Consider the following 23,766-nt stretch of genomic DNA (forward strand, 5'->3'; position numbering starts at 1 on the left):
ACCTTCGTACACCTCAGTGGACGCTCGCCAACCAGTGGTCACAGACTACGGATCTTCTTTCTCATCCCATCTCTGTGACATCATCTCTTCAGCAATCTCTCCAATGGTGGTTGAACTCCTCAAATCTTTCCAGGGGTCTACTTTTCCATCTGCCCCCCCACTCTATGATCATCACCACAGATGCGTCCCCCTACGCGTGGGGAGCTCACCTGGGAGATCTACGCACCCAGGGACTTTGGACCCCACAGGAGCGTCGTCATCACATCAATTTCCTGGAACTCAGAGCCATGTTCTACGCCCTCAAGGCTTTCCAACATCTTCTCTGTCCTCAAGTCCTCCTCCTATGCACAGACAATCAAGTCGCCATGTACTACATAAACAAGCAAGGCGGCACCGGATCTCGCCCCCTTTGTCTGGAGGCTCTGCGCATCTGGACCTGGGCCACGGACCGCAATCTCTTTCTCAGGGCGGTCTATATCCAGGGCGAACAGAACTCTCTGGCCGACAATCTCAGCCGCATCCTTCAACCTCACGAGTGGACGTTGGACCCTCCGACTCTACTCTCCATCTTTGCTCGATGGGGCACTCCGCAGGTGGACCTCTTTGCAGCACCTCACAACCATCAGCTGCCCCAATTCTGTTCCAGACTCTTCTCTCCTCACCGTCTGACCCCGGATGCATTCCTGCTCGACTGGAGGGATCGGTTCCTCTATGCCTTCCCTCCACTTCCTTTGATGTTGCGGACCTTGTCCAAACTCCGCAAGGACAATGCCACCATGATCCTCATCGCCCCTCGGTGGCCTCGTCAACACTGGTTCTCCCTTCTGCTTCAACTCAGCTCCAGGGAGCCCATTCCTCTTCCTGTGTTTCCTACTCTACTTACACAGCAGAATCAGTCTCTACTACATCCCAACCTGTCTTCCCTCCACCTGACAGCTTGGTTTCTCTCGGGCTGACCTCTCCTGAGAATCTATCTCAACCGGTCCGCCTCATTTTGGACGCCTCCAGGAAACCGGCCACTCTCCAATGTTACCATCAGAAGTGGACCAGATTCTCCTCGTGGTGTCTCCGGCATCATCAAGAACCCACCTCTTTGGCGGTGGAAACTGTCTTGGAATATTTGCTCTCGCTGTCCAACGCTGGCCTCAAAACCACCTCCATCAGAGTCCACCTCAGTGCCATCACTGCGTTTCACGAGCCTATTCTCGGAAAACCCCTCACGGCTCATCCTCTGGTTTCAAGATTTATGAGAGGGCTCTTCAACATCAAACCGCCTCTCAAGCCTCCTCCCGTCATCTGGGACCTGAATGTGGTTCTCTCTGCTCTCATGAAACCTCCGTTTGAGCCTCTTGCCACAGCTTCATTCAGGCTTCTTACATGGAAGGTGCTTTTCCTAATTGCCATCACCTCTGCCAGGAGGGTTAGCGAACTGCATGCACTGGTTGCCGACCCACCGTTCACTGTTTTTCACCATGACAAGGTTGTTCTGCGTACCCACCCTAAATTCCTTCCCAAGGTGGTCTCGGCTTTTCACCTCAACCAGTCCATTGTGCTTCCCGTCTTCTTCCCTAAGCCTCACTCGCATCCTGGAGAACAGGCGTTGCACACGCTGGATTGTAAGCGTGCCCTTGCTTACTACCTTGATCGTACCAGAGCTCACCGAACATCCCCTCAGCTCTTTTTGTCTTTCGATCCCAACCGTTTGGGCCGTCCTGTCTCCAAACGGACACTTTCAAATTGGCTTGCTGCCTGTATTGCCTTCTGTTATGCTCGGGCCGGTCTCTCACTGGAAGGATCTGTCACGGCCCACAGAGTCCGAGCTATGGCTGCTTCTGTGGCTTTCCTCCGTTCCACGCCCATCGAGGAAATCTGCAAGGCGGCCACTTGGTCCTCAGTTCACACGTTCACTACTCACTACTGTCTGGATGCGTTCTCCAGACGGGATGGACACTTCGGCCAATCTGTGTTACAAAATTTATTTTCCTAATGGCCAACCATCCCTCCTCCCTCTTTGTTAGCTTGGAGGTCACCCATGTGTTAAGAATATGCTGCCTGCTTGTCCTGGGATAAAGCACAGTTACTTACCGTAACAAGTGTTATCCAGGGACAGCAGGCAGATATTCTTAAGTCCCACCCACCTCCCCGGGTTGGCTTCTTAGCTGGCTTATCCTAACTGGGGACCACGCACTCCTTCGTCGGGCGGGAAGGCACTCGCGCACGCGCGGTGCGGCCAACTAGAAACTTCTAGTTAAAAGGTCCGTACCGAGGGCTCCGTCGGTGACGTCACCCATGTGTTAAGAATATCTGCCTGCTGTCCCTGGATAACACTTGTTACGGTAAGTAACTGTGCTTTATATCCAATTCTTTTAGAAATTTCTAAAACTTCTACTAAAAAAGAATTGCAAATCTAAATTTTTGAAGTATTTTAAATATTTTGCATATAAATACACACAAACAATATACAATCAATATACAATATGTTAAACATATAAGCACAGGATATCAATGTTACACAACAAATCAACAAAATACTCCTTTAGAAAACAGTAAATCCATAACAATGGAAAAGTAAAGTAGTACTTATCTTCTTTAGAATTGTCGTCATATCCTGGGCTCAGCTGCCGATTTTAAAGTGCTCCGTGCTCTCAATCAAAACATAAGTGAAAACAGTCCAACGTCCCAAAAACTTCCACTTCTAAAATCACCACAAACGCTCTCAAAGCTCAAAAACTCAAATATTTGATTGAGAGCATGGAGCACTTTAAAATCGGCAGCTGAGCCCAGGATATGATGGGTGTACCGCCATGAAGTTCTGGATGGGAGTTCACTCCAATGTGAGGCTGGATGCTGTTTGAAAAGTATAGTGCTGCAATTCTCTTCCTTTTAAGAAAGCTGGAAGTGAAACATGTATGGTCAAACTACTACCGGATACTGCATACTGTGTTGAGGAAGTCTGTCATATTTGATACTAAGAATTGCATCGAATGTTTGTATCATTGAACATGAATTGTTGAATTGAGGAATTTGGACAGTGTTTTTAGAAGTGGAAGTTTTTGGGATGTTGGACAGTTTTCACTTATGTTTTGATTGAGAGCATGGAGCACTTTAAAATCGGCAGCTGAGCCCAGGATATAATGACAATTCTAAAGAAGATAAGTATAAACCAAAGGAACGGTACAGTTTAGGGGTGAAGAAACAGTGGTGCATATCCCCCAATGCTGAACAAAATATAAAGATAGCAGATGTAAATTTGAAAAAAAGAGAAATAACAAATCACTTTACAAATAAAAATAAAACAAAAAATGGAAAATAAGATACAAATTTTTAATTAGCTTTCAGAGGTCAAACCCTCTTTCCTTAGGTCAGTAAAGTATACTGCTGTCCTGTCCTGACCTGAGGAAGGATAATTTGGTCTCTGAAAGTTAGCCAAAAATATATTAAAATTAGTCCAATAAAAGAGTCACCATTTCTGTTTCTAAACATTTATCAACATAGCTAAAATACTACTTTATCCTAAAGCAATAAAATAAAAACCTCGACGGCAGAGCTCCTTTTGGGGGTCCCAACATTTTCACCCGTCTTCGTTTAGAACCTTTCAAGGTTCCAGCCTCAGGGCTCCTTTGAAGAATCTAATAATGTCTGGGTGAGTAGCCAAGGAGACTCGCTTCACAGTTTTGTTTCCATTGCACATTACAGCCTAGCACATGTATTGCTTAGGCTTCTCCCCAGGCTTTCTTGGTTGACAGGTGCCCTCCAGCCTGTGCTTTCTGCCTTCATTCAACCTTCTAGCCCAGCATCTCTCCCTCCTGCTTCTCTTCCACCCATCCTTGTAGCCTGATGTCTATCATTTCCCCTATCCCATCTCTTCTCTCCTGCCCCTCTCTCATGATCCAGCATATCTCTCCTTCCCCTTCAATCTCAACAACATCCTCTCCCCAGTTCTCCTTAAAATTTGTCTCTTTAGATATTGCTAGCAGCAGCAGTGATACACATAAGTCTGCTTGTGACCTGACTTGGAGTCTTACACAACTTCCTGATTCCATGTCAGTTGGGACACAAAGGAAAGGCTTTAGGTAGGCCATAGGTATTGCTGCTGCTACTGGTGACCTCAAAAGAGAAATTTTTAAGGTAGATTGGGAGTTAGAAGGGGTTCATAGAAATATGAAGGTAGATAAAAGCCAAATAGCCCATCCAGTCTGCCCATCCATAGCATCTACTATCGGAGGGGGGGAGGAGGAGTGAAAGAGATGCCTGACCATGGTCTTGGGGGTGGGGTGGGTGGGAAAGGGCTGCTGAGTGTGTGAAAGCACATCATTGAGAACAAAATAACTCTTGCTGCTATGAAAGCTGAGCTGGTGAGACAGGCTTTTGGTGCCCTGAGCCAGTGCCTCACCTAGCCTTTGTCATGAGCTAATGCTACTCCACACCTTTTCCTCTGATGCTAAATTTTAGACACTTGTAATGGTTTTTCCTACAGTAAACAATCCAGATTGAGATGTATTACTAAAAACAATCCCATTTACATAATACACTACTTCACCCTGAAGAAAGCCACACTAAGATGGATGACACTTCCAAGGGATCAATTTGGCTCCTTCAGTTTATCTAGGCGTGACCACTTGTATCTTGGAAAGTACAGTAGCTAGCTCCTTGAAACTTGCATATCAAGTGTAAAGCACCAGTTAGCATGAAAACTCAGATGCACAAAATAATTTGCTCTTAGATTAGGTAAACAATTTAATTTTGTTAGGTGTCAAAATGACTGCTGTGGTAGTTCTAGTTTCTAGGTTTCAACAAATTGTCACTGTTTTTGTACTGAAAAATTTGTGTAAAAATAAAATGAAATCATAATTTTTGCTTCTTGGACTGTTAATTTAAACAAGTAATGTGTGACTTGTTTTTCTTAATGTGCAGGGTCAGATTTATTAAAATTAACACGCGAAGATGTCATTCAGATCTGTGGCCCAGCTGACGGAATCAGACTCTTCAATGCATTAAAGGGGAGGTGTGAGACTTTGTAGTATTGGTTGAAAGTTTGGGATAATAAGTGTATGAGTGCTTCTGGATGTGCTGGTCCCCATTCCAAACAAGAGAGGTTTTGCTGTTTTACCTCCTATTCTTTCCCTAATTTGGAGCATAATCTGTATTCATTGTTGGCATTTGCCCCTTCTTCCTCTCTCCTGGTGCCGTATAACGTGCTGTTGATGAGGTATGATACATAAATAGCAAGCATTAAAGAAGGTTCTCTGTTTTGTTTTTCAGATCTGGCAATTGCCTTTTGTTTTGGGAGGGGTAGGGTCATGGCTTTGATATACTGTCTTTTTTCTGTGGGTGCAGTCAAAGTGGTTTATGTATACTATATGCTGGCACTTTTCTATCCCTAGTGGACTCTCAATCTAAGTTATGTGCCTGAGGCAATGGGAGGTTAAGTGACTTCCTCAGGGTCACAGGGAGCTACAGCAGGAATCAGACCCAGTTCTCCAGGTTCTGAGCCCACTGCACTAACCATGAGGCCACTCCTTCACTCCAAGTAGTGTCCAAGTAGCTCGGTTAGACCCACCCTATATTAGTGCTACAGTGCAATAACCACATTTGGATTTTTCCCAGTTTAAGTCTCCCCACTTCCATCACAGCAACAGTACTCTCGGCCAGGGCACACCATGGCTCCCTTTGCAGCCTGGCATCCTCCTGAGTTTAGCTCCTAGGTTGTGCAACGGTTGGAATTCTCCTCAGGTGGGGAGGGGGACAGATTGGGTTATGAAGACTTTACACACAGGCCAGAAAATTGACCTGCTCTTTTTCCTTTCTAGATTGGTTCGACCGCGGTTGACGATCTATGTTTGTCAGGAGTCTCAACAAGTGCGGGAGCAGCAGCAGCAGAAACATGAGAATGGGGAGCCAGGGAGCAGCACTTTCTTTGGTAAGGATTGCTGTGATGCGATGTTGATGCAGTGTGAAGTTTCATCCATCACTACCCATCCCTTACAAAGCTCTTTGACATCTGCCTATCCTGAGATACTACTACTAATCATCTTTCTGTTACGTCCCTTCCAGATTCCATACTCTAGGTGTTCAATCCCTTCCTGCAGAAATCCAAACACTTTTCTGAGCATGTACTCCTCCTACCTTAAAGAATTAGTCTCCTACAGTTTTTGATTTCTACAAGCAATCCGTGCAGAAGCCTTTTGATATGTTCTGCATCTTTTTCTTATTTTTTCGCTTAGTTTGTTTTTTTCAGTGGCTTCAGTGTTGTGTTTTTTTCGGTGGCTTCAGGTTTAGTTTTTTATCTGTTTTGTGACCCCCCCTCAAATTTTGTAATTTTAATGATGTGTACATTGCTTAGAATTTTGAATAAGCGATCAATCAAATTTATAATAAAACTTGAAAACTTGTGAGACCCTGTGCAGTGACCTCTGCTGGAGGAAAGCACTCGGAGCCGGACTGCTTCTTCACAGAGAAACCTAGGAGGACCTGTGGAGCCCTCCTTCGTGCCACCCTTCTCAGACTCAAGGTGTCCAATCCCCTGGGATCTCGCTTGCCCTCTAACCTGTCAGGAGTTTAAGCACAGGCTGTATGCATCCTGAGTAAAAGTCCCTCCGGGTTTCAGGCTGCAGGCTGCATTCTCCTCCCCCAATCGTGCTATTTTTTTTTTATTTTCGGAATTTCTTTATTTTTACCATTTTTGCCATGAATTCGCTGGCGTACAACCAGACTTCCTCAGTCAGCAGATCCTGGACACGGGAGAATGATCCATCTCGCAAAGAGTGTTCCTTCTTATCATGCAGTTCTGGGGCCCACCACAGATGAACTTGATGGCTTCAGCCAGAACCTCAAAGATCAGGCACTTCTTCAGTTGAAGCACAGAAGTTTATTCTGGATGGCCCTGTTCTGGACTAGTGCTGCCCGATTCACGATTCGAATCGATTCACCAATTCACTTCAGGTGAATCAATTCGAATCGGTTCGTTAAAAAAAAAAAAAATCGGTCACCCGATTCGGAGTGACCAACCCTCCTAGGACCCCGTGCCTTCGGATCTCCTAAAGCAGGAGCAGAAGCTGCCTCTTTCTGGCCATTCGCTGCTGCTCTTGCTTTAGAATGTCTCAAGGTTCTGCCTCCTACCTCGCATGGGCACCCCCTGCCCCTCGCCTGCACAACAATGTGCTGTTCGTCATGGACTTTGTAATAGGCAATAGGCAGCTGGAAGGAGTGAAACTGGAGATTGTTTCCAAGCGCCTGTTGGTACCTGGTAGACTTTCACGATTCTCCTTTCTTTGCATCTTGGCTTTGCTCCTCGTTGTGAGGCAGGCGACTGTATTCTTGACCAGAGAAGGGAAAACTGCCTTGGGCAATTGCGATGGCAGGGGCGTGTGGGGGGGCTTTGACATGATAATAATCTTGCTCTGTTTGTTTCCTGCTTCCCTCCAACTGAAGTGTAGATGCGAGTGCTCGGCAAAAAGGGGAGAGTGATAGATTGTTTAATTCCCTTTGTTACTTCTATTACTTCAGTCCCCTGCTGCTATTTAACCCATATCTTATTTTTCTCACTTCGGGCCTCCTGTGCAGGGCTTAGGACCCATTATATATATTTTTTCCCTCTGCGAGAATTAAGCACAGTCTGCAAATGAATCTGTTTGCTTCATAGATAAAATCTTTAAGAAATTGCTTGTTGCCACGGCAGAGAAAGCACAGTTACTTACCGTAACAGGTGTTATCCAGGGACAGCAGGCATATATTCTCACATGTGGGTGACGTCATCTACGGAGCCCCGATGCGGACAGCATCTCAAGCAAACTTGATTGAAGATTCAAGCTTGCTATGCTGCACCACGTATGTATGCCTCCTGCTCCACTAGAGGGCGCATCCCCTCCTCATGGTCTCCAGTTCACATATCCAGCAAAGAAGCCAACCCCGGGGAGGTGGGCGGGTTGTGAGAATATATGCCTGCTGTCCCTGGATAACACCTCTTACGGTAAGTAACTGTGCTTTATCCCAGGACAAACAGGCATGATATTCTCACATGTGGGTGACCTCCAAGCTAATAACGAAGGGGTGGAGGGAAGTTGGCAAATTTAAGAAAACAGATTACGTAACACCGATTGGCCGAACCGGCCATCGCTCCTGTTCAGTGTATCCAGGCAGTAGTGAGAGGTGAAAGTATGAACTGAAGACCACGTGGCAGCCTTGCAGATATCCTCAATCGGCATAGACCTGAGGAAAGCTATCGAGGCTGCCATAGCTCGGACTTTGTGTCCCGTAACACGACCATGCAGCGCGAGACCAGCCTTAGCGTAGCAGAAAGAAATACAAGCAGCCAACCAGTTTGACAGGGTGCGCTTGGAAACTGGGTGCCCCAATCTGTTTGGGTCGAAGGACAAAAACAATTGGGGGACTTTCCGATGAGACTGAGTGCGTTGAAGGTAAAAAGCTAACGCCCTTTTGCAATCAAGAGTGTGGAGCGCCACCTCTCCAGGATGAGAGTGGGGCTTGGAAAAAAACACCGGTAGAATAATGGACTGATTGAGATGAAAATCAGACACCACCTTAGGTAGAAACTTAGGGTGAGTGCGTAGAACCACCTTGTCATGATGGAATACAGTGAAAGGTGAGTCCGCCACCAAGGCCTGCAGCTCACTCACTCTTCGAGCTGACGTGAGGGCGAGTAGGAAGATCACTTTCCAAGTGAGAAATTTAAGATGACACTTATCCATAGGCTCAAAGGGGGGTTTCATCAGTTGAGCCAGGACCACATTAAGATCCCAAACCACAGGAGGAGGTTTGAGGGGAGGGTGAACATTCACAAGACCCTTCATGAAACGAGAAACCAAGGGGTGGAGTGAAAGAGCCTTTCCTTCCAGGGGTTGGTGAAAGGCAGCAATCGCGCTAAGGTGCACTCGAATGGAATTGGTCTTCAGGCCAGAGTGAGATAAATGAAGCAAATACTCCAGAACCAAAGACACAGGGACCGACACCGGGTCCTGGTGGTGAGTGGAGCACCAGGATGAGAATCTAGTCCACTTCTGAGAATAGCAGAGTCTAGTCGAGACTTTCCGGGAAGCTTCCAACACTTCCCTGACTGACTGAGATACGGGGAAGGAAGTCAAGGGGAAAGGAACCAAGCAGTTAGATGAAGAGACTGAAGATTGGGATGTAACAGTGAACCCCGACTGAGATAGCAGAGAGGGAAAGACAGGCAGAGGTAGAGGTTCCCTGATACTGAGTTGAAGTAGTAGGGAAAACCAAGGTTGGCGGGGCCATCGAGGAGCGATTAAGATCAGAGTGGCCCTTACCGATTTTAGATGAACCAGCGTCCTCAGAATCAGAGGAAACGGCGGGAACGCATAGAGGAACTTCCCCTCCCAATCTAGGAGGAAGGCATCGGCCTCGAGACGGTCTGGGGAGTATATCCTCGAACAGAAGAGAGGCATTTTTTGATTGTCGGGGGAGGCGAACAGATCTACCTGTGGAGTCCCCCACGTGTCGAACACCTGTCGTAGCACCTGAGAATGCAGGGACCACTCGTGTGGCTGGAGGAGGCGGCTGAGCCTGTCCGCCAGGCAGTTTTGTTCTCCCTGGATGTAAACCGCTCGAAGGGAGATGTTTTGGGAGACCGCCCACTCCCAGAGCCGCAAGGCCTCCTGGCAGAGGGACCAGGACCCCGTCCCTCCTTGCTTGTTTACGTAGTACATCGCCACCTGGTTGTCCGTGCGGACGAGAACCACCCGGTCGTGAAGCAGGTGTTGGAAGGCCACCGCGGCGAGGTAAATGGCCCGAAGCTCCAGCATGTTGATGTGGCAGCGACGGTCCTCCGTGGACCACAGGCCTTGAGTGCGGAGACCGTCTACGTGAGCCCCCCATGCGTACTCTGACGAGTCCGTGGTTAGGACCTTGTGGTGTGGAGGGGCGAGAAAGAGCAAACCCTTGGAAAGATTCGAAGAGTCGGCCCACCAACGGAGAGATCTTTGCAAGGAAGGAGTCACTGTCACGTGGTGGTTGATCGGTTCACGATCCTGACGACATTGTGAAGCCAAAGTCCACTGTGGTAACCGCAGATGAAGGCGGGCAAGCGGGGTAACGTGGACTGTGGAGGCCATATGACCGAGGAGCGTCATCATTTGTCGCGCCGAGACCATGGTCGATCTCGAGACTTGTCGGCTCAGATTTACCAACGCCTCCCGGCGTTGCGGAGGGAGGAAGGAACAAAGACGGACCGTGTCCAGCACGGCCCCGATGAATTGTAAGGACTGAGAGGGGCATAGCTGGGATTTTGGGAAAGTTTATCTCGAAGCCCAGACACTGGAGAGAAGTAATAGTCTGTCGGGGTCGCTGAGATAACCCCCTCCCTGGTCAGGGCTTTAATCAACCAATCGTCCAGGTAGGGGAACACTTGCAGGCCCTGGGAGCGCAGGGCAGCCACGACCACTACGAGGCACTTCATGAAGACTCGGGGGGACGAGGATAGGCCGAAGGGGAGGGCCCGGTATTGTAGGTGGAGATATCCTACCTGAAAGCGCAGGAATCTGCGACAAGCAGGGTGCACCGGAATATGAGTGTAGGCCTCCTTCAGATCGAGGGAGCAGAGCCAATCGCCCTCGTTGATCAGGGGGTAAAGAATCGGAAGGGAAAGCATCCGAAACTTTTCCCGCTTCAGAAATTTGTTCAGGTGCCACAAGTCCAGGATCGGGCACAGGTCTCCCGTCTTCTTCGGTACCAGGAAGTATCGGGAGTAAAACCCTTGGCCCCTTTGGTTTTGGGGGACCGGTTCCACCGCCCGCAGGCGAAGGAGGTCCTGTGCCTCGGAGAGGAGGCGGGACAACTGCGCTCGATTGGGAGGAACCTCTTCAAAGTTGAATGAGTATCCCGATGAGATCACGCCAAGGACCCATGAGTCAGACGTTATGGCTTCCCAGCGAGGGTAGTAGGCTCATAGGCGGCCCCCGATGGGAAGGAGGCCAGGTGGAGGTGCGGAGGGGGCCCGCCCCCGTCCGCTCATTCCGTCAAAAGGACGGAGATGGCTTCGCAGGCGCAGTGGGCTGTGATTTTGGTGGAGCCCTAGAGTGAGCCTGGGGGCGTCGCGGCGGCGGTCTGGAAAAGGCCGGGGTAGATTTCTGGGGTTAGCGGCGAGGCAATCCCCGGAAAGGACGAGAGGCCTGTGGTTTAGGTTTTTGCCATACAAGAGACGCGAAGGAACGTTCGTGCTCTGACAATCGTTTTTGTAGCTGCCTCGATGGTGTCATCGAACAGTTCTTTCCCGACGCAAGGGAGGTTCGCTAACCGATCTTGCAGGTTAGGGTCCATGTCGACGAGCCGTAGCCACGCCAGCCGGCGCATGGCCACCGCGAAGGCTGCGACCCTGGAGGATAGTTCAAAGCCATCGTAAGCGGCATGGAACAAGTGTAGCCGAAGGCTGGAAAAATCCTCGAGGAGGAGGCCAAACGCTGCTTGACGAGGGGCAGGTAGATCCCCCGAGAAAGAGGTCAGTAGTCCAATGAGGTGTTTCAGGTAGGAGGAAAAAGTGAAGGTGTAGTTCAGGACCCTAGATGCCATCATAGAGTTCTGATACAAACGGCGTCCGAATTTGTCTAGTGTCCGGCCTTCGCGTCCAGGAGGGACCGCCGCGGACACCCTAGAGGGGTGAGCTTTCTTCAGAGAAGACTCCACCAGTAGGGATTGGTGGGACAGCTGTGGCTGCTCAAACCCCGGGCAAGGTACTGTTCGGTACTTAGACTCCATTTTAGATGGGACCGCCGTCACCATGTAGGGAGTCTCGAGGTTCCTGATAAGGGTCTGCCGGAGTACCGGGTTCAACGGCAGCCGGAGGGACTCTCGGGGCAGGGAAGGCATATCCAGCTCCGCCAGGTATTCCTTGGAGTATCTCGAGTCAGATTGTAAGTCCAAGTCAAGGGCACGTCCCATGTCCTGGACGAACCTCGTGAAGGAAGGTCGGTGGGATCCCGTGGCCCCTTGCGGGGATGGTGACTGAGACCTCCGTCTCGCCGAGAAGGAAGGAGAAGCCTCCCTCGAATAGCGAGGATCTCGTTCGGACCCTCGATCCGACACCAGGGACGCGCTATGAAAGCGCTCCGGGGTCGAGGACCTGCGTCGCCTCGAGGAGCCCCTCGGGGACGCCGCCGGGTTTCGGGGTACCGATCGATGTTGGATCGGGGACCCCTCCCCGGACTCCCTCAGCGAAAGCCTGGCGCCTCGGACCGGAGCCCCGGACCGAGGGGGAGTCAGTAAGAGCTGTGGGTTAGTGAGAGACAGCTCGGTAACCCGTAGCGGTCCCCCCGATCGAGTCGAGGGGGAGCGGCCTCGGGCTGGAGGGGAACTCCGGGCCTTTTTAGAGAGGGGCTTCGATCTTCGTTTCGCCCCGCGGAGCTCCGCCGGGGATGTGCGTCTCAAGTGCCTCGGAGAAGAGTCCGAGGAAGATGAGAGGCGGCGGAAACGGTGCGCTTTGCCCCGAGGGGTCTCGACGCGTCGCTCAGGCTGGTCTGGCGCGCGAGAGGTCGAGGTCGGTTGAAGGTGAGCCATGGCAGCAGATAGCTCCGTTGTGATCATTGCTCGGAGCAGCTCCTGGAATACCGGCACAGACAGCATCGACGGCTTGTCCGAGGCCGCGGTGCGCTCCACCGGGGGCGATCTCGATTCAGAGCATTCCCGAGTGGTGGAGGCACGTCCCAAGGTCTTCGGGGGTTTTGCCGGGGCTATGGGTAGGGAACTCCCCCCTTGTCCCTCTATTGTCCCCGAGGTTGGCTTCTTCGGAGGTATGGAACCTGAGGAAGGAAGAGGGGACTTACCCGGAGCCGAAGACTTCTGGGAGCTCGGGGTCTTCGACGTCGAGTCCCGAGGCGGGGCCGAGGTCCCCGAGATCGAGGCCGGGGCCGATCTCGAGGTTGAGGGTTGATCGGCGGCAAATAGTTCAGCCATGCGGGCCCGGCGGCGGCAGAGCGCCCGGTGTTGGAAGGTTGCGCACCGGGGGCAAGTTTCTGTTGGATGGTCGGCCCCCAGGCAGAGGATGCACCAGCGATGCGGGTCTGTGAGTGATAGAAGACGCTCGCACCCGGTGCACTTTTTAAAGGCCGAAACGGGCCGGGACATAGGAATTTCAGGCGGCCGCAGCCAGTCAGGCCGCGTGGCCGCGACGACCCGGGAGCCCCCGGATCGCGAGAAAAAGGCGCATTAAGCGCGATGAGCAGGAAAAAAATGAGATTAATACGCATAGCGACTTTGAACAAGGAAAAAATTAAAAAATCGCGGTGTAAGAAGGCACTTGGGGTAGAGCTAAGAAAAAAACGTGTCGTCTTAGCACTGCGGAAAAAAATGAACTGGAGACCACGAGGAGGGGATGCGCCCTCTAGTGGAGCAGGAGGCACAAATGCGTGGTGCAGCATAGCAAGCTTGAATCTTCAATCAAGTTTGCTTGAGATGCTGTCCACATCGGGGCTCCGTAGATGACGTCACCCACATGTGAGAATATCATGCCTGCTTGTCCTGGGATAACTTGACATACTCCTGGCTATTGCAATGTGTTACAAAACAGGTCTTGTCTTTTTGTGGGGGATCGTGGCAAGGCTTAGAGGGCCCTCATAGTCAGATTTGGAGGCCACAAGGGCCTTTCCTCCCCACCCCCTGCCCCAGCACAGGTCACAAAATATAATGGACCCTAAGCCCCCTAGTGGGCTCCTTTCCAGCTCGAAGTGTTAATGGTCAAAACTACCCACAAAACCCTGTCCCCCCCAAGCTTCTCCCCTACAAACGGCTGCACTGAGGACAAATAGCATACCTTCCACCCTACCCTTGGACTCCAACTCATCGAAGGGGACCAGTAATGTTGGGGACAGGTGTGATCCTTATTGCTCCTGCTCTGGTGGCTGCTACTGTGAAAATTGTATTGTCTCACCACTAGCAGTAATCCCATAATACTACCACTAGGGTAATAGTAGCCATCAGACCAGGAGCTAGTAGGGGTCACTCCTTCCTGCAAGGTTGCTCAGACCCCTAGAGTCAGTTATTAATTGGAGGGGTGGATGGGATAAGGGTGGGGGTAATGGGTCTAAAAACAGGAGAGGGAGAGAGATGGTGGACAATGGGATGGAGGGAGGGAAGGAACAGAAAGGGAGAGAAGTTGGACACAAGGAATGGTTTGGAGGGGGGAATAGAGATACTGGATAGGAGGGTAGTTGGGGAGAGAAAGGGAGAGCTGGGGTGGTTGGGAAGGAGGGAGAGATGTTGGATGGAAGGGTAGTTGAGAAAAGGAGAGATGGTGGATCTGGGGATGGTGGGGGTCCATCGCTGCAGCTGCAGAGATAGAAACAAAAAAAGGAAAGATGCCAGACCTCCGGGGGAAGGAAGGGAAACGGAAGGGGAGGACAGAGATGGAAGATGATGGTTAGCACTGAGAAAGAAGGAGACCCTGGCAAGCGAGTTATCAGAAGACAATCAGAGCCTGGGACCACAACAAGATTTGAATAATGACCAGACAACAAAAGTAGAAAAAATTTTATTTTCTGTTTTGTGATTACAATATGTCAGATTTGAAAAGTGTATCCTGCCAGAGCTGGTGTTAGACCGCAAACGTGAGCTAAGATTTAACAGAGAGAAGAAAAGTCTTTTTTGTTTGTTTATTTTGTTTACACCACAGCGCCAGTGTGGTTAGGAGAAGGCAAAGGGGGTGAAGAGGCTATAAAATAAACCCACCAGAGTGTTTGAAAAAAACACCCAATTGGGCAGGAAAATCGAATCGAAAAACCAATTCAATAGGCTGAATCGAATCAAATTTTTTTTTCCTGAATCAGGCAGCACTATTCTGTACAACTCCAAACTATTCTGTACAACTCCGTGACCTCTGGTTGGTTGGGTCCTCTGCCGGATAACGTCGTATCCTGGCCTAGTGATCCTAGTGGCTCCCTGATTGGCATGTGGTATATGGATCTTGTACATTTTCAGCGGAATTGGAATCTTCATCGTGACCTTCTCAGTCAGGGACCAGTGCCCATGGAGAACCATTGGCACTTTGGTCTTCTGGCATAGCTCTTGAGTGCTCAGCCTTGAAGGCTGTGGTGGTTTCAGCGCTTTTGAAGTTTAAGAAACTCTACTTTTGGCTTCTTATGCCACAGCCTGGAAGGCTTTCCAACAGCAGTGTGCCAAGGATCTGGTAGAGCCTGAGCGGGCTCCTTTTATGGTGGTTCTGACTTTTCTTCCAGCAGACTTGGATATGGGTTTAACTGTGGCCTCTCTTAAAGTTCAGGTTGCAGGCTTTTTGTGCTTCTGAGCACATAGGGGGTTCCAGTTTTCTTGCTGCTCATCCTGATGTGACCAGGTTTCTGCAAGGGGTGTTTCACTTGCAACCTCCCTTGCATCTTTCTTTTCCTATGTGGAATCTACCTCATTCTACAGGGCCTTGTGGAAGTCTCATTTGAGCCACTGAAGGATGCTTCTCTTCTGGGTCTGACGATCCAAGTCTGTCTCTTCTGGTCGCTATTGTCTCAGCACAGCGTATTTCAAAGCTTCAGGCTTTTTCATGCAATGAACCTTTATTATGGATCTTGGAAGAGGGGTTGGTTCTCCGTGTGATACCTTCTTTTCTATGTGGTTTCCAATTTCCATGTCAACCAGAAGGTTCATTTGCCTGCGTTTCACTCCATGGAATTGGAGCGAAAGAATCAGATCTTACACTATTAGGACGTCAGGAGAGTCTTGTTCAACTATTTGGAGAAGACAAATGCCTTTCGGCTGTCTGCTCTTCTTTGTTCTGACTAATCCGTCTCGGCAAGGTTAAGTCCTTGCTTGCCTGTTGGATTTGTATGACTATTTCCATGACTTACATCGCCCGTGTGATTCATCCAGATGTCATTTGCAGGGTGGCTACTTGATCCTCTTCATTCCTTTACCTGGTTTTACTGAGTGGATGTGGTGGCTCGCTCTGATGCCGCTGTTGGGACCTCAGTGTTGTGGGCAGGCTCTTCTGTCCCTCCCTAGTCGCTGTCATTGATTTGGTATATCACTTAGAGTATGGAATCCGGAAGGGATGTAACAGAATGGACGATTAGATTTTTAGCTTCGATAATCTTTCTATTAGTCCCTGTATGATTCCATACGACCCATCCTCTGTGTAAACTCAGTTGTTCAGAATCGCCTGTTTTCTTTCTGCTTTGGTTATTCTCCTTACAAGCATCAGGATCTTCCAGCCAGATCCTGGGGGCTGTTTGCTCTTCTGTGAGTATGTATCATGCTGATGGTTATTTCATGTGGGTGCTCGTTGTTGCACACAGCAGGTTTATTTCTACATTGTTCCTCCGTGTCTTTTCTGTGTTGCATTTTGCCTGTTTATTACTTGTTTTTGTATTTTGCAGAGCTGATCATTACAGAAATTGTTTGTTTCCGGGGAGGTTCCCCCGTGTCCTCTTATTTGTCATGGATTGGTTCTGGTATGGTTGCTTGGCTTTGGGACTGAACTGTAGGGGGCTGTAACTTACTCTTTAAGGTAGGAGGAGCACATGCTCAGATAAGTGTTTGGATTTCTGCAACTCCTGGACTACGGGAAGGGACTGAACACCTAGAGTGTGGAATCCTACAGGGACTAACAGAAAGAAGATTATCAAAGGTAAAAACCTAATCTTCCATTACAGCACTGCTAGACGTACACAGCGCAGTACATAATATATGTAGGTACTTTCTCTGTCCCTAGTGGGCTCACAATCTAGTTTTATATCTGGGGCAATGGAGGGTTAAATGACGACTTGCCTGAGGTCACAAGGAGCTACCAGGGTCAAAGCCCACTTCACTAACTGGTAAGCTATTCCAGGTTTCCAAGTTATTAAAAAATTTGCTATCCCACCCATTGTGCAAAGACAGCTAGGTGGTTCACAATGTAATTATAGAAAAGGAGAGGAGGTGGTTAAGACTAAAGAGAGTAAGTAGATAGAAGGTGAACTACAATGTTATAGGATAGCAAAGAGTGATACATAAGGGAAGCAATGCGGTCTCATCAGGAGTGCCCCAAATGTATTTATTGAGATTTAATATATTAATTGCCCTTGTGAAGAGATTTACCCAAGGTGGTGAATGAGTGATGTTTAGATGTAGGCATCTTCAAACAGAAAAGTTTATAGATGTCTGTTCACAGAAATGTTGTTGGGTAATTGATTCCAGCATTCAGAGCCTTGGACCAAAAAAAATTGCCGGTCTATTGTGTTCATGAAAGATGTCACAGCATGAAGCTATCATTAAATGATGCTGGAAGGAAGATCTTAAGGTTCTTTGGATTGTAAAAAGCAAAAGCAGTAACTGTGTAAATGTTGGGTCTTGGTTTTTATAGAAGGGGGAAGTTTTGAACTTCTGCCTTTTTTTATTTTTCATATTTTCCTGTATCAAAGAATATTTTGAGACTCAGGAACACCATCTGTTCTGATCTCCTAAATTGCCTTAAACAGAAAAAAAATATGCAAACAAGTTCAGATTTTCCCTCCTATAACATTCTACAAGTAGCAAGGAGTAACTACCTCTAAGGTGGAATTAATTAGGTGGTAGCGCACTTTCCAGCTTTATAGCAGAAGAAGAAAGTTGAGGCCATATGCACTGGAAGGTGCTGTAGCTGGGATTGAGCTGGTGCCCATTTTTTCCAGCTGTGTTCCGCACTAGCAGCTGTTGTAGGTCACCACCTTGGTGCTTTCCTGTAAATGTGGCTGTTGTGTAACTTGAACCTGTGCTGATTGTCCCCCTCCCCCCTCTCTTTCTCTCTGGTCTGATTGGCATTTTCAGGGGGTAGGATTAGGATCCTTTTGGTTTTTGAGGTGATTTTTGTGCTGACAGCTAAAACCTTGCATGAATCCGAGAGGAATGAGGCTACTGTAGGCAGAATTTCACACATGCTTTTCAGCTTACCTTTCTTCTCTCACAATCTATTTGCACATGCTCTGGCTGTTCAGTCCCACTTAAATTTCTTCCTATTTTTCTCCTCTCCTGTTGCTGTCTGGGATCCATCCCAAGCTCCTTCTGAGACTGAAACACCATAGGACCCTCTTTGAAGAATTCTTCCAGCCTCCTCTGCTAGACATCTTTGTTTTCCATCTTATATATTTTGAAGCACACAAAACCCAGCAATTTGTATGACTCTTGCATGCCATGTTGTGCTATGGGACATCTCTTAATATATTGTGGTGTGTGCATGCCTTAGGAAGTGTCTGTAAGGCATGATGCATGCTAAGGGATAAGAAACTTGCCTGTTCAACATCTGTAACACTAAAATGCTGTTAAGAGAGCAAGTGCTTATGATCTTATCCTATCTCCTATAGTGTATCACGCTATCTACCTGGAAGAGCTGACGTCAATAGAGTTAACAGAAAAGATTGCTCAGCTTTTCAGTATTTCTCCTCAGCAAATCAATCAGATCTACAAACAGGGGCCCACAGGGATCCATGTGCTGATCAGCGATGAGGTAAGCATTTTATCTGATAGGAAAATGCTGATTCTGAAACATACGGTCCTACCTGTTTAGTCTGTTTAGAAAAGGGGTCCCTAGTTTAGTTCTTTTAGAGTTTTATTTGAGACTTTTTTTAATGTAAGTAGTTTGCTGTAACACTGTAGATTAATGTAGCTAAACTTTTCCCAAAGATACTCCAGATTTTGCTAAATCTAAAGCAAGGGTGTTGGTATACACCTCACTATCCCTTTCCTCTGTTATAGTCTCCTGCCTCAGTCTTACCTCCATCAGATGTATCGAGCAGCAGCATCTCTCCTACAAACTTTATGCCCCACTATCTTGCAATTTTCTTCCCTCCCTGCTGTTGCCTAGGCTGCATGCCCCATCTTGTCAAATTGGCACCAGTAGCATTAAAAGAAATGCAAAGTGCAAGGTTTTTGAGCCCATGTGTACCTCAAAAGTCTTATTGGGCTTGTCCCTCTGACATGTTATGTGTTAGTGGTGGGACCAACAGGGCCTTTGAAGCATATATGGACTCAAAGGGCCCACGCTTAGTGTTTCCTTATCGCTTTAGACCATTCCCATCAAATGCCCTACTACTAAGTGATATCACCTTATTAGGTGGTGTGCAACCCTGAGTCAGACAATAGATTAAAATAAATTTTAAAAATGGCTAGAGAGTCTTAAAACCACAGGCAGGGGTGATACTGATTTTGGATCTTGGCCCTGGGAATGCATGCTCCAGGCTCTGGGTGCCCCACCACCCTCCCTCCTTCTGGAGTTAGATTATGCCTTGACCACCTATCCCTTACCTGAGAAGAGTTCCTTGAGTGCCCCCTTAAATTGAATGGGACAACTGTACTTTGGGGGGGGGGGGGAGGAGAAGAAGAAATAAATAGTGCCTGGAGCCTTTTGCAGCTGTGTATCCTTTGCTGCTCTAGACTGGAGGAAGAGTTTTAGTGGGAAACTTTTTGCCTCCAGTACTCAACAGGCACAATTCAGGGGGATCAGCCCATCTCTTTTCCCTGGAATTTTAGTGTCATCACTGCCAGTCTGGTGAAAAGCAGTGGAAACGGCCAGAGGGGTTTGGAAAGAGAATTCTGAACAGAGTAGGTTTGGAGAGTGATGTAGGACCACAGGGAAGAAAGGTAAGGAGATGGAGGGGGAAAGCAAGGAGGAGATCCTGGACTCAAGAGAATTGAGGGAGGTGGAGCGAGGAGGGAAATGCTGGACACTGGAAGGTAAGGAAAGGAGTGAAGACAACAAGAGGGTGCAACACTCGATATAGGGCAATGCTGTATAGAAGGGAGAGATGAGAATAGAAAGTTTTCCCTGTCTCTCTCCTATCCTCATTAAACATATAAATAAGTCACACATAACTTGAAGAAAAAATTCTATTTAACCATAAAGAAAATTACTTATAGAGAGAGAGAATGACGGGAACAAATTTGCCCATCCCACAGGATCTATCTCCTTCCCCTGCCCCATCCCTGCAAGCTCTGTCCTCATCTGCACAAACCTCGAACACTTATGATTTGGAAGTGTTTGAGGTTTATGCAAATGAGGACAGAACATGCAGGGATAGGAAAGAACTCACAGGGATAGGATGGGGATGTAGATAGATCCTGCGGGGACAGGGGCAGATTTGTTCCATGTCACTCATTTATATAGCTCACCAAATTTGCCTGCTGTCCCCAAATAACATCTGTTACGGTAAATAACTGTACTTTTCTGCAAGAAAGACATTCCCTTCTTCTGTTACACAAGCACATAAAACAGGATCATGTGGACATTACTTTACCCATCAAGACTTAGGTTAACAATTTTACCCTCTAGACCTGTTGCATATCGCTCCATTTCTCTGTCATACACTTTATCCAGCAGTTTCACTGCAACATCTGCTCTGCTGAGTGGTCTGACTTCAGTGATTGGACCATATTAAAGAAGTGTGGGTTTTCAATCAAACGGAAAAAAAAAGTTGCATAAACTGGGCAGTGTTTATGTCGATTACCTCTCTTTTTTTTTTTTTTTTTTAATCTGCTGTTTTTTTTATCTATGGTAGTTCCTGGATGATTGGATATTTTGATATACTGTGGATATGTGATGTATATGATGTGACTGAAATACTATCCTGGACAGATAATTCTGAAATCAGGAGGTTGGTGATATTGAAGGTGGATAGTTTCGAGTCCTATAATTTGAAGATAGATTCCCTAAACAAAAAAAGTCAATACTGTTATTTTATTGATACCATTTCTGCTTATTTAGAATTAACTCATTATATTCACTGCTACACAGTACTGCCCCAAAAAAGAGATATTTACTTGTTTCAGTTCTTTATTTCTTCATAACAACTGTATAAAAATGATTGTAGCATGAAGTAATAATAAATATATTTATCCCAGGACAAGCAGGCAGCATATTCTTAACGTATGGGTGACGTCACCGACGGAGCCCCGGTACGGACCTTTTTAACTAGAAAGTTCTAGTTGGCCGCACCGCGCATGCGCGAGTGCCTTCCCGCCCGACGGAGGAGTGCTTGGTCCCCAGTTTCTTCGTTTCCGCGGAGCGAAGAAGACGCGTGTGCTTTCAACGGCTGTTGAAAACTCTCTTTTTGCCTTCCCGCTCGCGCTTTTTTTGATCTTTTTTCTCATTTTCCCTTTCGGATTCTTTTTTTCTACTTTAAAAAAAAAAAATTTTTCTCTAATTTTTCTTTGTTTTTTCAACCGGCCCCGGCGGGGCCTGTTGTAATCATACAGACCTCCGGGTTTGATTTTGCGGAGGCCGTGTTTCCCTTCATGCCCCCCCAACCGGGCTTCAAGAAGTGCCAGCGGTGTGCACGCCCGATCTCCCTAACGGACCCACACAATTGGTGCCTCCAGTGTTTGGGTCCAGAGCATCGGGCTGACACTTGCACCCGCTGTGCTACTCTCAAGAAACGCACACTTAAAAACCGGCAAATCCAGCAGAATCTCCTCTTCGGCACCGGTTCTGCCATGGATCCGGCCCCGACGTCGACGGCGCCGCCTAAATCAGCACCGACCACATCGACACCGCCTGACCCTTCTTCGGGGTCGATAGCGCCAGGTAAGCCGGCTAAGAAGCCTTCCACTTCCCTTGAGCGCCCTCCAGCCACAGCGGCGACACCGGTCCTTCCGGCGTCCCGCAGATCCCGTAAACGCTCCGCTCCGATCTCGGTGAGTGCCTCGTCATCAGCCTCCTCATCGCCGGAGCATCGAGCAGCACCTGTGGTACCGAAGAAAACTAAAACGGTACCGGTGCCCCCATTGGAGGACCGCATCTCGGCCATCCTCCAGGACAAATTACAGGAGCAGCTACAGCAGCAACTCCAACACCTACTTCCGACCCTGCTGGCACCGCTCCTTCCGGTGCCGGACCGGCCCGAGCCTCACACCATCCCACCGGTGTCCACCCCCTCGGTACCGCTGAACACCTCCATGCCGGTCTTATCTGCTCAGCCTGAGCTCCAGACTTGCACTGCGGAGGACCCCTCCCGGTCCCGGGATCAACTCCGGTCTTCCCGGGACCGCGTTCGGCACCATTCCTTCCGGGACAGGGATCGACACCGGTCCTCATCTCCCGGTACCGTATCCATGCGCTCTGGCAAATCTCTTTCCAAAACACGCCATACTGAGCCTGCTGTTAGGGACCCGGACTTATGGGAACAATCCCCACTCGGTACCGAGGAGGATGCCTCTTCCACAGAGGAGGAACCCTCTATGGCTGATACCACTTCCAAGCCTGAGCAATCCTCCTTTACGAAATTCCTTCGGGAGATGTCAGCGGCTCTTTCAATCCCATTAGAGTCCGACTCTAAAAAGTCCCAGGCTTTTTTAGATGCCTTGGACTTCAACCAACCTCCCAAGGAATTTCTTAAACTGCCCGTACATGATATCTTACGGGAAACATTTTATAAAAATTTGGAAAACCCCCTTACTGTCCCGGGTGCCCCCAGAAAACTGGACAGTTTATACCGAGTCATCCCTATTCCGGGATTTGATAAACCTCAATTGCCTCGTGAGAGTCTCCTTGTAGAGTCCACATTAAAAAAATCCCAGGGCTCCAGTGTTTATGCCTCCACCCCTCCTGGCAGAGAGGGTAAGACAATGGACAAATTTGGAAAGCGCCTGTTTCAAAATGCCATGCTGGCTAACAGGGCAAACAATTATACCTTCCACTTCTCCTTTTATATGAAGCACCTGGTCCAGCAACTTTCCGCCCTGCAAAAATACGTTCCTGATATGTAGACGTTTGGATTTAGTTTTAAGATATCTAGCCAAAGGGCGTCCCATAAGGTTATCTCCCATATAATGTCTAGAGGTTGAGATAAAAATATCTCGTCTAGCAGTACTGGAAACTAAAGTGTTAAATTCGTATTTAAGATTTTGTATACGTTGAAAAATGGATGAATCATGTAAGTGGGCAGACATATGTTGTAGTTCTAACTCTTTGATAGAAGATTCTAATTCTTTCTCTTTTTTCATGGATTGTTTCTTTTTCCAAGAGGCAAGATTGATAAGTTCACCCCTAAGGGAGACTTTATAAGCCTCCCAGACAATGGATGGGCAAATTTCTGGATCTTTGGAGTTAAGTTCGAAGAATTCAGCAGTGAAAGATTGAATTTTGTCAGCTATTTCTGAGTCTAAGAGTAAAGCATTGTTTAGTCTCCAAGAAGAAGATTCTTTGCGAGGGGCAGAGATAAGTAGGTGTAGGGAGGTGGCCGCATGATCTGTAAGAGAAATTGGGTGAATAACATTGTTTGCCAGGTCCTGAATGAGAGAGGAGGATATAAGAAAGAAGTCTATTCTTGAGTAGGTATTATGAGGTGGTGAAAAGTAAGAGTATTCTCTACCTTTTGGATTAAACAAACGCCATGGATCTGCAAGGGAGAAGGCATCTTTGAGGGCGTGTAAGGCTGTGAATGACTTGGATTTGGAGGGTTTGCAAGAAGATGATCTATCAATATAAATATCTTGAATTTCATTGAAATCGCCTCCAAGTACTAAAGAGCAAGAACTGTATTCTACTAACGCCACCTGAAGATCTTGAAAAAATTCTGGGTGATCTAGGACTGGAGCATAAATGTTAAGGAACACAAAGTTCACTGAGTGCAACGCAGCGTGCACCAAGCACCATCTTCCATCCTTGTCCGTCGTAGAAGAGTGAATTATAGGAGAGAGTTTATCATGAAAAAATATTGAGACTCCATTTTTCTTACGTTGGGTCGCAGGAGAATAAAAGTGAGAGGAGTATCCCTTTAATTGAAATTTTAAGGCAGCAGCGAGAGGTAGGTGAGTCTCTTGTAAAAAAACCACATCAGGGTGCTT

The 23,766-nt window shown here is 48.0% G+C and overlaps 1 protein-coding gene across 1 annotated transcript in view; it reads left to right on the forward strand.

Annotated features, from left to right (window-relative positions):
* TFCP2 (transcription factor CP2) overlaps nt 1-23,766 on the forward strand; it is a 171,793-nt gene that overhangs the window by 128,007 nt on the left and 20,020 nt on the right. The window contains exons 11-13 of the mRNA XM_033939022.1: nt 4,915-5,005; nt 5,811-5,920; nt 18,291-18,433. Of these exons, the coding sequence (XP_033794913.1) occupies nt 4,915-5,005; nt 5,811-5,920; nt 18,291-18,433 (344 nt within the window). The remainder of the gene's footprint in view (nt 1-4,914; nt 5,006-5,810; nt 5,921-18,290; nt 18,434-23,766) is intronic.

The sequence above is a fragment of the Geotrypetes seraphini genome, chromosome 3, assembly GCF_902459505.1.
Source record: "Geotrypetes seraphini chromosome 3, aGeoSer1.1, whole genome shotgun sequence".
Taxonomy (NCBI): domain Eukaryota; kingdom Metazoa; phylum Chordata; class Amphibia; order Gymnophiona; family Dermophiidae; genus Geotrypetes; species Geotrypetes seraphini.